This window comes from Xenopus tropicalis, chromosome 9, assembly GCF_000004195.4.
Source record: "Xenopus tropicalis strain Nigerian chromosome 9, UCB_Xtro_10.0, whole genome shotgun sequence".
NCBI lineage: Eukaryota > Metazoa > Chordata > Amphibia > Anura > Pipidae > Xenopus > Xenopus tropicalis.
Window position 1 is genome coordinate 8,284,698 of NC_030685.2, and position 12,935 is coordinate 8,297,632.

General features: G+C 41.0%; 1 protein-coding gene across 2 annotated transcripts in view; it reads left to right on the top strand.

Annotated features, from left to right (window-relative positions):
• dpy19l1 (dpy-19 like C-mannosyltransferase 1) overlaps positions 1 to 12,935 on the top strand; it is a 30,054-nt gene that overhangs the window by 12,818 nt on the left and 4,301 nt on the right. For both annotated transcript variants that reach the window (XM_031892889.1, XM_031892888.1), the window contains exons 11-23: positions 1,249 to 1,340; positions 2,433 to 2,532; positions 3,740 to 3,817; positions 4,100 to 4,186; positions 4,788 to 4,847; positions 5,597 to 5,677; positions 5,802 to 5,903; positions 7,246 to 7,317; positions 8,715 to 8,782; positions 9,066 to 9,090; positions 10,192 to 10,311; positions 11,185 to 11,359; positions 12,206 to 12,305. In XM_031892889.1, coding sequence (XP_031748749.1) covers positions 1,249 to 1,340; positions 2,433 to 2,532; positions 3,740 to 3,817; positions 4,100 to 4,186; positions 4,788 to 4,847; positions 5,597 to 5,677; positions 5,802 to 5,903; positions 7,246 to 7,317; positions 8,715 to 8,782; positions 9,066 to 9,090; positions 10,192 to 10,311; positions 11,185 to 11,359; positions 12,206 to 12,305 — 1,160 coding nt within the window. The remainder of the gene's footprint in view (positions 1 to 1,248; positions 1,341 to 2,432; positions 2,533 to 3,739; positions 3,818 to 4,099; positions 4,187 to 4,787; positions 4,848 to 5,596; positions 5,678 to 5,801; positions 5,904 to 7,245; positions 7,318 to 8,714; positions 8,783 to 9,065; positions 9,091 to 10,191; positions 10,312 to 11,184; positions 11,360 to 12,205; positions 12,306 to 12,935) is intronic.

The window sequence follows — 12,935 nt, forward strand, 5'->3', positions numbered from 1 at the left end:
TGTTTGAACGGATATTGTATCCCTGGGATGTGTCTCAATTGTATCGATGTGTCCTCCACGTCTGATTATCCTTATGTCAAGGGTTGATTCTTGCTCCTGAGGAAGTGCACCGAGCAGTGCACGAAACGCGTTGGGCTTTTCGGGCTATTGAGTTCCTATATCTGACTACATACTGTAAGTTTTATTCTTTATATATTGTTTTATAATAAATCATATTGCACTAGTGGCGGTTTTTTCCTTTTTGTATGCCTCAATGAGGATATAGCCACAGTGCACATAAGGATAATCAGACGTGGAGGACACATCGATACAATTGAGACACATCCCAGGGATACAATATCCGTTCAAACAGCTACAAGTCTGCAATGAACACATGACGTTTATTTTACTTCAACAACACTGCCATCTGGTGAGCAGTTAGCGGTACCACACTTGGTGTTAATATTAATTTATTGAACACTGGGAACTCTAAACGGGGTTTAATACTGTCACAATATTTAAACGTTACTACACTATTATTGTTTTTTTTTTTCCCCCATTCTATGCGCTCCGGATCTGTTTATTTCGTTGAGTTTACTTCGGAACCCAGTCAAAGGGGTTGTTTTAAGACGGAGCTGCAGTAAAGAAAACTTTTACACATCTAATTTTGGTTACACGATTCAAGTAAGACTGGACATTTTATCATTTGCTAGCGCTGAGGACTTTTTTGGTATTGTTTTTTACCTCACTACAGATTTATACAGATCAGCTGGGATTCTCATTGGAGGATTCTTTTGCATTTCAATGCTGCCAATGCGGGCCCTAGAGAGCTGGGAAAGTTTTATTGTGCAATATTGCTTTAAGAATACAACCCTAATGTTGCTGGACTACAGCTCCCAGCATGCCTCACCCGTCATTATATGTTACATCTTCTACATAAATACTTACAATTAATCCTGAAGAGTTTAGCGCTACAGATTATGCCCTGCAAAAGTATTCAGCGCCTCTCCACGAGGGGAAAAAAACAAAGATGGCTGATATAGGAACTCCATATATCCCTAGGAACCTTTTAACCCTCTTATCTAATACATGCTAGAACCCTGGCACCATTACCCACAACTGAGACTTACACATTCAGAATCCATGGGCTCACAACAAAGAGTGACAGAATATATATTTGAAGTTATTTACTTTGTTAACTTTCTTAAGAATAATCTTTAATAAACTTTTTTTTAATGTATCTTTCTATTATGTATCTTTCTGTTATAGTGCACGCGTGTGATGTGGACTCCACCTTTAAGAGAAAGCTTCTCATACCCTTTTCTTGTCCTTCAGATGTTTCTTTTAACATATATCCTCAGGTAATTCAGTTTATAATTATTACATAAGTATTGTACACTTTGTTTAACGCTACAGATGTATTTTTTGTATTCCTTCTCCTCCTGTAACCCACTCGGCCCCCTCCCTCAGGAATTTGCTTTGGTTGTTGGCTACTGAGCCTGCTCTGTTCTTCCCAGCTCAGATTACTAAACACGCCCTCCAGTCTAGCAGCCAATAAAATGATGGCATTGCTGCTTCCCATAGAAACTCAGCTCTAGCTGTCTGTTCTTATTTCTTTCTCCTAACCTCCTCTCCTGAGCTCAGCTTAACCCTAACAGTGCTCAAACAAAGCAGAACTTTTTATCATAGACCGTTCTGCCTGTGTAAGCCTGCAATCTGAATGAAATGTATACAGAATAAGGGTCTTTGTGTGTGTGTGTATGCTGTTTGCAGATTTAAATGTAGCTGATGATGTGTCAGAGGGAAAATGGCCGCCAGTTGAAAGCTGCTATTTGCTTTAGGAAAATGTGATGGTGCTGGCAAGCGGAGGGGATATATGCAGTACAAATGATGCCAATTGGGTGGGGGAGATGTGCCTATCGGATATGGGTTGTAAGAAAATGTAGGCTTTACCTGTCTAGTACACGTAAAAGACAAAATAATCTGTTTTAAAGGGGAACTAAACCCCTTTGACCTGCCGGTACAACTGCTCCTTGGTACCTCAGCACAAAATGCAAATTTGTGCAGTGAGGTTGGTAGCTGCCACTGCTGTGATTGGCTTCCAGCATGCATGAGTAACTTCAACCCTGCTGCACAGCTCTGCATTTTGGTTTGGGAGTGGGGATCATATTTAGGCTTCAGGCTGAGTGTTTTGGTTTATTATTATTATTAACATTTATTTATAAAGCGCCAACATATTCCACAGCACTGTACAATAGGTGGGTTACATACACTGGACATACAGAGTAACATATAAAGCAATCAGTAACCAATACAGGAGAGGAAGAGAGCCCTGCCCAAAAGAGCTTACAATCTACAAGGAGAAAGTGTTGAGACACTGCTGGGCCTTTTTTTTTTTATTAGAACCTACTTTAAGTTCTTGTATACTCACCAGTATGTTTCTTTCATTGAAGGGCACAGAACGTTAGCAGGCAGAGTCTGTTTGCCCTTGGTGTTTCCAACGTCTGTTTCATGCTTCCATGGCAGTTTGCTCAGTTTGTACTCCTAACACAGGTAAGATTTCTATAATATTCACTTTATTACAATTTCACATCTTTGTTATATGTATTGGGGCATATTTTGTGCTTGCCCTATAGGAATGCCATTTGTATACCCGCCATTTCTATGCCCACCATGTCTATGGCAGGTGTGACCATGCTGTCAGGTGGTATCACTGTGCCTGAGTCTGAGCTTTCAGAAGGAGCCAGTGCTACACATTAGAACTGCTTTCAGCTAACCTATTGTTTCCCCTACTCCCATGTAACTGGAGGAGTCCCAAGCCGGACTTGGATTTCTTACTATTGAGTGCTATTCTCATACCTACTGGGAGCTGCTGTCTTGCTCCCTTCCCATTGTTCTGCTGGGGGTGAGGGGGAGGGGATATCACTCCAACTTGCAGTACAGCAGTAAAGTGTGCCTGAGTCTGAGCTTTCAGAAGGAGCCGGCGCTACACGTTAGAACTGCTTTCAGCTAACCTATTGTTTCTCCTACTCCCATGTAACTGGAGGAGTCCCAAGCCGGACTTGGATTTCTTACTATTGAGTGCTATTCTGATACCTACTGGGAGCTGCTATCTTGCTCCCTTCCCATTGTTCTGCTGATCGGCTGCTGGGGGTGAGGGGGGGGATATCACTCCAACTTGCAGCGCAGCAGTAAAGTGTGCCTGAGTCTGAGCTTTCAGCCAGCGCTACACATTAGAACTGCTTTCAGCTAACCTATTGTTTCTCCTACTCCCATGTAACTGGAGGAGTCCCAAGCCGGACTTGGATTTCTTACTATTGAGTGCTATTCTGATTCCTACTGGGAGCTGCAATCTTGCTCCCTTCCCATTGTTCTGCTGATCGGCTGCCGGGGGGGGGGGGGGGATATCACTCCAACTTGCAGCGCAGCAGTAAAGTGTGCCTGAGTCTGAGCTTTCAGAAGGAGCCAGCGCTACACATGAGAACTGCTTTCAGCTAGCCTATTGTTTCTCCTACTCCCATGTAACTGGAGGAGTTGGTGGTTCCTGGTTTGGGGACACGGTTAACCCCCCTTTAGGTGGATCTGAGCAAGGGGCATAGTGGGTCTGGGTCAGGCAGACTAGACCTGTGCAAGCTGTGGCTGAGTTTTATTTCTTTATTTCAAGATTTTAACTCTAAAACCTTTTTGAAAATAGGTGAATCAGTTTAGCTGTTGTAGGTTTATCCTGTTACAATTTCATGCCATTTGCTTGTTGTTACAGATTGCCTCTCTGTTTGCCATCTACATCACAGGCTTCATCAACTCAAGCAAGTTTTTGAGTATACTGTATACGCACATGGTAAGGTTTTTTGTTTCCCCTAATTAAACAATTTTATATCTTCCAGCTTGAAACCGTCATGTCTAAATCCATTTCCTTCTCCTTTAAAATCACGTGACTTTTTGTCACATAAACATGAAAGTTGCAAATTTGCAAATTAGGATTCAGGTTCTCCATTTACCCGAATCTTTTACAAAGGATTTGGGGTTCAGCGGATTTGGTGCATCCCTAACAGTAACCCAGCTCTCAAGGGAAAGGTTCCCTTTTTATTATGTGAATTGAATAATGTCTTTCCCTGTGCAGGTATCGCTGGGAATATGCTTTATCCTGATGTTCGGCAATTCCATGCTGCTCACGTCCTATTATGCCTCTTCTCTCATAGTTCTCTGTGTAAGTATATGGAAATTCACGACTCGAGTAGAAACAAAAATCATTACAGTTTTTGACAAAATATTTTTTCCAGTTTCTGAGCAATGTTCAACCAGACGTTACTCAGCTGTTGCTGGACTACAAATCCCAGAATAATGTAACATATAATGAAGGGTGAGGCATGCTGGGAGCTGTAGTCCAGCAACATCAGGGCTGTATTCTTAAAGCAATATTGCACAATAAAACTTTCCCAGCTCTCTAGGGCCCGCATTGAAATGCAAAAGAATCCTCCAATGAGAATCCCAGCTGATCTGTATAAATCTGGCTCCCTGTTCTCTGTTCCTGCAATTGGAGTTGGGAGCATTAAGCACAGTTTCCCAGCACTGAACAAGTCTGTCCCTTTATCCCCATGTCTGATTCCTGTGCCATATAATGATGGGAAAATGACATAATTATCTCTATATGTAAGGTACCAGCAAGGGGCCTGACACAGTGCTGGGAATCAGCATTCTCATTGGTCACTTCTCTTGCATCTATAATTAAGTTTTGGGTCAGTAGAATTCTCATTGGTGAATTGGTTTCCATGTGTAATTAGGTTTTTTATCAACTTTTCTCCGTGCAGGTTATTGCTAGAAATGAAGAATTGTTCCTGAGACTTCAGACAAGGCATGTTATATTCTGGGTGAGTTTCTTCTGAAAACTTCTGTGAAACAAATAAATATATTATCCTCAAGCTTCTGTAACATTATATACATTATATCCATTGTTCTCATTCTCATATATCAGTCACTCAGCAAATGTCTCCTGTTATAAGGGGGTGGTTATATCAACTTTTAGTCTGTTATAGAATGGCCTATTCCTTGCAAATTTGCAATTGGTCTGTATTATTTATTTTCTATTGTTTTTAAACTGCCCATTTTCCAGCTTTTAAATGGGGGTCACTGACCCCAACAGCCAAAAACTATTGCTCTGTGAGCTTACACATTTATTAATAATGTTACTTTTCTTTACTTATTTTACTATTCATCCTCTCTCCTATTCATATCCCAGTCTTCCATTTAACCAGCGGCCTGGTTGCTAAGGTAAACAAGACCCTAGCAACCAGATAACTACTGAGATTCCAAACTGGAGAGCTGCTGAACAAAAAGTTAAATAACTGAAAAACCACAAAAGTTAAGCAAGTACTAATTAGCCCACAGCCCTGCTCACTCACCCGCTACTTCCCCCTTTTGGTTGTTTGGTGCTCACTTTACAACCCCACTTCTGACCGTTTCCAATGATGACTTTTGCTCCCTCCTTTGCTTGCTCCTCCCCCCTTCTGCTACTCCATAGGTTTGGAAACCACTGATTTATAGATTTACAGCAAAATGTTACTTCATTTTTTTAACATGCAGTTTAAAGACTTTATTTTGCATTTTCTTTCTCTTATAGATACTACATGTGCTTTCATGGGTGGTGGGAACAGTCCTTTTAAAAGCCGGAGTATCCAAGTTACTGGGGGCAGCAGATGATGTAAGTTATTGAAATGTCATCTGTATGCGATTAAACTCAATAAAACCAATAAATTCAGCATTTATTTGAAATCATTGCATTGTTTCTGGTACAGCCCTAATGGCTCGTGGCTTATTTGTTCCAGGCTCATATAGGCAACCTCCTCAAATCCAAGTTTACCGCTTACAAGGACTTCGACACCCTTATGTACACCTGCGCGGCAGAATTTGACTTCATGGAGAGAGAGGTACAACGTTTATCTTTATTTTTTTTGAAATTTTAATCCAATTAAAGCGTAACCCAACTGAGAAGCAGTCTAAAGCTGCCCATACACGGTAAGATCCACTCATTTGGCGAGATCACCAAGCGAGCAGATCTTCTCCCAATATCCCAAGTACGGGTGGGCGATATCGGGATAATTCTGTTGTTTGGCCCTAGCGCCAAAGATTGGATTAAAATGGCGGGTATGGGCGCCTTCGGTTTTGGGGGGCCGCATCAACAAGCTGATGCAGTCCCTGCCCGGGATCTGGACGATTTCAGGCCCATCGTTCGTGCCTATACACAAGTAGATAAGCTGCCGGATTGGTCTAAAGGACCGTTATGAGCAGATAGAATCGGCCTGTATATGGCCACCTTTAGTTCTAGCTGCCCAGCCCAAAGCTGTTTTGATAGGGGAAGGAAGGTAGGGCCTCCTACCTATTTAGAACCATGTTTTCTGGTGCAGATGACCTCTATGCATTTGTTTATGCCCCACTAGACAAATCTGGTGCCACTAAGTCAGAAGTCAGACTCCTTTAAAATAAGACTGGTGTAAAAAGGTTGGTAGTACAAGTATGGGATGTATTATCAAGAATTCTTAGGACCTGGGGTTTTCAACATAAGGGACCTTTCTGTATTTTGGCTCTTAAAAGAGACAAACCCCACTAGCCCCGCCCATCTGTTCCACTTCCACTGCTGCCTCCTTTCCCAGGCTCAGCACACTGCACTGTAGGATAGGAACCAATCAGCAGCTAGGCTGACCTGATAGGGAACTGAAGCCTGTCTTTGCTTGTATGACTGCAAGGCTTTGATTGGCTACTCCCCTCCTGTGCTTCTGGAAATGACACGCCCACCCCTCATTTGAAACACAGACAGATTGTAAGCTCTACGGGGCAGGGACCTCCATCCTCTTGTGTCTTTGACTCTTAACTTATTGCAACTGTAACTGTATCTTGTATTTATTGTTATACTGTGTATTTATCTATTATCTTATTAACCCCCTGTTTGTTTTAATGTATTCTACTGTACAGTGCTGCGTACATAAGTAGCGCTTTATAAATAAAAATATACATACAGGGACCTGAGAGGATCTATAGGGAGCTCCAATAAAGGGGCCATTGTTACAGATAGGATTAATGTTTAGCCCAAAGGGAAACCAGCACCGTATATTATTCATAATTACCTACAAGTTTGGGGGAATTTCATTTATGCTAAATGTCTTTAAGTCTGAATCTCAAGGAATGATAAAGTCTCATGGTAAAACCGCTCGGAATATTCCCATACACAGTTCCGATCAAGTGCTAAACACTTATTGTATTTTTTTTTTCCAGACACCATGGAGATATTTGAAGACTCTCCTTCTTCCAATAGTGATTATTGTGTTTATCGCCATATGTGTACAGGTAAGTGAAATCAGTGCTCTGGAACCATTATGGCTACAGTGGCCCCTACTTTTTTATGCACGGTGGGGAACAAATGACATGAAAAATACATATTCACTCATTTCTTTATGTATCTTAGTTGGGATCAAGTACAGGTACTGTTTTATTATTACAGAGAAAAGGGAATCATTTAACCATGAAATAAACCCAATAGGGCTGTTCTGCCCCAATAAGGGGTAATTATATCTTAGTTGGGATCAAGTATAGGTACTGTTTTATTATTACAGAGAAAAGGGAATCATTTAACCATGAAATAAACCCAATAGGGCTGTTCTGCCCCCAATAAGGGGTAATTATATCTTAGTTGGGATCAAGTACAGGTACTGTTTTATTATTACAGAGAAAAGGGAATCATTTAACCATGAAATAAACCCAATAGGGCTGTTCTGCCCCCAATAAGGGGTAATTATATCTTAGTTGGGATCAAGTACAGGTAATGTTTTATTATTACAGAGAAAAGGGAATCATTTAACCATGAAATAAACCCAATAGGGCTGTTCTGCCCCAATAAGGGGTAATTATATCTTAGTTGGGATCAAGTACAGGTACTGTTTTATTATTACAGAGAAAAGGGAATCATTTAACCATTAAATAAACCCAATAGGGCTGTTCTGCCCCCAATAAGGGGTAATTATATCTTAGTTGGGATCAAGTACAGGTACTGTTTTATTATTACAGAGAAAAAGGGAACCATTTTCAAAAATGGGAATTATTTGATTAAAATGGAGTCTATAGGAGATGGGCTTTTTGTAATTTGTAGCTTTCCGGATAACAGATCCCATACCTGTAATATAATTTTTTTTTTTATATTAATGTTGCTTCCTTCCTTTCCCTCGCTTTCTGCTTTCATATGGGCGACACTTGCTCCTACCAAGTGGGGTTGAGAAATCATAATTTTAATAATAGTGCTTCTACCATAGTGAGCCAAAATGCTAATTTCTCTTTTTACCCCAGAAATAGTTTGTAAATACTTAGTGGGACTTAAAAGGAAAACTGGGGGCTACGACATGTTTGGCCCTTAGATTCCCAGTCCACAGATAATCCAACTGCATACTGGACTCCTGCTCTCAAAACAGTCACAACAAAGGCTGAAGGTAGGGATTGTATACAGCTAGAGATTCCCTATAATGCCAAAAACATGGAGGACCCCTAGCACTCCTCCATGTTTGCTCCTTGCAAGGTTGCAAGGACCAAACATGGAGGAGTCCTAGGGGTCCTCCATGTTTTTGGCATTATAGGGAATCTCTAGCTGTTTATCCGTTGCCTTTAGTTCTAAGCCCTTGTCTAAATATGCTGAATACATTTTAATTTAGAGAGCTTATGAGAGTTAAAGTGTCTGTCACATGGTTTATTCCTAGGCTCTTAGAGATCTGCAGATTTCCACTTCGGCAAAAGGAAGCGGGGCAAAAAATCCTCCAAACGGAAGGTAAAAGGCTCCATTTTTAACCCTACTTCTTTAGAGTAGTTTCAAGGGTCGGAACCCCCAGTGCAGAGAATAGCAAGAGACAGACTGCTTTGAGTAGCAGTTTCATACGGGAGAGTTGTTAAAATTGTATTGGCACTTGTATTCATGTATTCATGGGGCGTCTTGTTATTCAGACACTGAGACATTCAGAAAACGTAACTGCTATTGGTTTGTTTGTTGTGTTTTGGTCATGATTCTATTTTTGTAATCCTCAATTGTTTCTCCCCCTGTTTACTCGCTGCAGATTGGAGCATTCCGCCTGCGGAGAGGTAAGGAGTTTTCTTCCTTCCCTTCCATCAACATTTCCTTCCTGCCATTATACATTCTGTCTGTAACTGTTAGTATGATGTAGAGAGTGATATTCAGAGACAACTTGCAATTGGTCTTCATTTTTTATTTGTAGTTTTTTTTTAGTTTTTTTCAGTTCAGCAGCTCTCAAGTTTGGAGTTTCAGCAGCTATGTGGTTGCTAGGGTCCATATTACCTTAGAGGTTTGGATCAGGGGTCCCCAACCACCGGGCCGGGGACCAGTGCCAGGCCGTGTGCTGTGCTGAACTGGGCCACCTTTGGTCCTAAATACCTGATATCTAAATTCTCCAATGTGTTACACAGCCATGACAACAGTAATGTGAAGCCCTGGAAGCTTTCTACTGATTGTGACAAGGGCCAAAGTACTAAAAGTTCCATATTAAGCATCAGAGGATGTCAACCCTTAGGTGGGAGTAAGAAAAGCAAGGGTGCTGGGTGCATCTAGTTGCAGGGAAACAAGCTCAGGCCCCCCACTGAGTTTGCATTATGATGAGCTGTATTATATTTTATAATAATAATAATAATAAAATAGTGCAATAATAATTACATTTACATCATATATGTAATAATTCAATTATATACTATGCATTGGCTGCACCAAGCCCCCAACCACAACCCCGGTCCTTGAAAAAATTGCCTTGCTTGAAACTGGTCCGTGGTGCAAAAAAGGTTGGGGACTACTGGTTTGGATGATAGACTGGTAAATGAATAGGAGAGAGCCTGAATAGAAAAGAAAGCTACGAAAAGTAACAACAAAACTGGAGCCTCACAGAGCCATAGTTCTATGGCTGCCGGGGTCAGTGACCCCTCCATTTAAAAACTGCAAAGAGTTGGAAGAAGTAATAAATAATAATGACCAATTGAAAAGTTGCTAAGAATTGGCCAAGGGTTTGTAGAACGTATAGTTTATTAGAGAAGAGATCATAGACATTTCTATAAAAGGATGAGATGTTTGGGGCTGTAGGTGCCAGAGGGAGGAGTTATAGTATGTTTGGGGGGGGGGGGGGGTTCCTGATCAATGTTGAATAGAATTAACCATTTGTTCCTTTCTTGTTCCCACAGTTGGTGTATCATGCCCTGCAGTTGGTCGCCTTTGCTGCCCTCGCCGTGCTAATCATGCGGCTGAAGCTATTCCTGAGCCCTCACATGTGCATCATGGCTTCTCTGTTGTGTTCCAAACAGGTATAGCTGCTGTGTTGTTGTTTCCACTGCAGTCATTGTCTGTATAAAAGCTGTGTAAAGGTGGCCATACCCGGGCACATTGAAGCTGCTGATTGTGGTCCTTCAGACCGGTTTGGCAGCTTATCTGCCCATGTATGGGGCCCTTTGATGGGCCTACGTGACCGATATCTGGCTGAAAATTGATCCATATGCCGAGCAGGTTTGATTTTCCCATCAGTCTGAGGACTGCATTGGCTCATTGATGCAGTCCTTGCCCCAATGGCTTGTGTTCCCGTCATTGTAATACAATCGTTAGCCGTATAGGGCCAAATGTCTGGGTTAGCACATTATAGCCCATCTGTCATATACAATGCCAACAATTTCTATTAAGTGTGCCCTTATTTTGCCTTGATTTCTATTAAACGGGTGGTTCTCATCTAATTTAACTTTTAGTATGTTATAGAATGTGCTATTGCTACCAACTTTGCAATTGGTCTTCATTATTAGCGGCCAAATAATTATTTTTTTGTGAGGCTACAATTTTATTGGTATTGTTACTTTCTATTAATTATCTCCCTATTCAGCCCCCCCTCTATGCTTATTCTTGTCTCTCATGCAAACCACTGCCTGGTTGCTGAGGAAAATAAGACCCTAGCAACCTGGTGGCTGCTGAAATACCAAACTGGAGAGCTGCTGAACAAAAAGCTAAATAACTAAAAAAACCATAATTAAAAAAAATGAAGACTAATTGCAAATTGTCTACAAACGACCCTTTTATGGATTATTCTCTTTTCCTTTTGTGAAGCCATTTTTAAGACTCCATTTACTTACATCGAATCCAGATTGATACCAATTGATGGAATTATTTGTCACTGATCGTCCCTGTTGTTGCAGCTGTTTGGCTGGATTTCCACACGAGTGCACCAATCAGTGTTCGTCTTCATCATCGTAGGACTCATGAGCGTCCAAGGCTACAGTAACCTGCAGAGTCAATGGAACATTAAAGGGGAGTTCAGCAATTTGCCTCAGGAGGAACTTCTGGAATGGATACACTCAAATACAAATCCAGGTAGGGTTCTGGTTCCGGATAATAATGTTTCATTAGGAAGTGCACGCATGATACCCAGAGGCGGGGCTTTGTGTCCCATTAATCTGCATATATTCTACGGTCTCCCCTTGAACTTCTCTCCCCAACCTATTAGGTCTTTCTACCTCACAATCTGAAATTACTTGCAATTAGCATTGCTTAGGTACTCAAGGTACACCAACTACCCTGTGGCACAGGCAAATTATTCCAGATAGCAGAGGGATTCCTGGGACAAGAAGAGGGCAGTATGGTGCTTAAAGGGAAACTATACCCCCCCCAAACAATGTAGGTCTTTATAAAAATATACTGCATAAACAGCTCATATGTAAAACCCTGCTTCATCTAAATAAACCATTTTCATATAAATATACTATTTTAGTAGTATGTGCCATTGGGTAATCCTTAATAGGAAACTGCCATTTTAAGTACTAAGGGCCCCTGGGATCATAGGATTCACAGTGCACACAAACAAGCCAAGGCACACATACATGCTAGGCCCCATCAGCCAATGAATGGGCAGAGTTCTGCCTTTTGCTCCCACACTACTTCCTGTTACAGTTAGAGCTGCATCACTTCCTGTCAGCTGATCTCTGAGGGAGCACACAGCCCATCACTAAATGGCGGCTCAAGGGAAAGGCTGTAAAAGGGCAATATTTACTGATATATATATTCCAGTTTGGGGAGATTCTTTAATAGGTCACTTAACATAATATAAACTGTCTATTGGTTACGTATTCATTCTGGGGGTGTAGTTTCCCTTTAATAAATAGTGCCTTCAAGTGAATAACACTTTTTCTTTAAGTATTGACAGAAACAATTGGTGTTTAGGTGCTGTATTCGCCGGAGCTATGCCTACGATGGCAAGTGTCAAGCTCTCCACTGGCCGCCCCATCGTCAATCACCCGCACTACGAAGACACAGATTTGAGGTGTGTTTTTAACATTTTGAAAGTCTGTAATGAAAGGTAATATTTTGTAAGGCACAAATGTTGATTTTCTTGTAAATATGTGCTAGTGTTAAAGGGATACTGACACATTCCTATGAAAATCCATGGAAACATGTCAGTATTACTAAAGCGGAGCTAAGTGATGTCATTTCTGTCACTATATTATACAATAGGGGGTATTTTATTCACTATATATTATAAGGAACTCCTCTGTGACTTATAATATCCCTATATGTTACAATAGGGGGCACTTTATTCACTATATATTATAAGGAACTCCTCTGTGACTTATAATATCCCTATATGTTACAATAGGGGGTACTTTATTCACTATATATTATAAGGAACTCCTCTGTGACTTATAATATCCCTGTATGTTACAATAGGGGGTACTTTATTCACTATATATTATAAGGAACTCCTCAGGAACTTATAATATCCCTATATGTTACAATAGGGGGTACTTTATTCACTATATATTATAAGGAACTCCTCGGGGACTTATAATATCCCTATATGTTACAATAGGGGGCACTTTATTCACTATATATTATAAGGAACTCCTCGGGGGCTTATAATATCCCTATAAGTTACAATAGGGGGCACTTTATT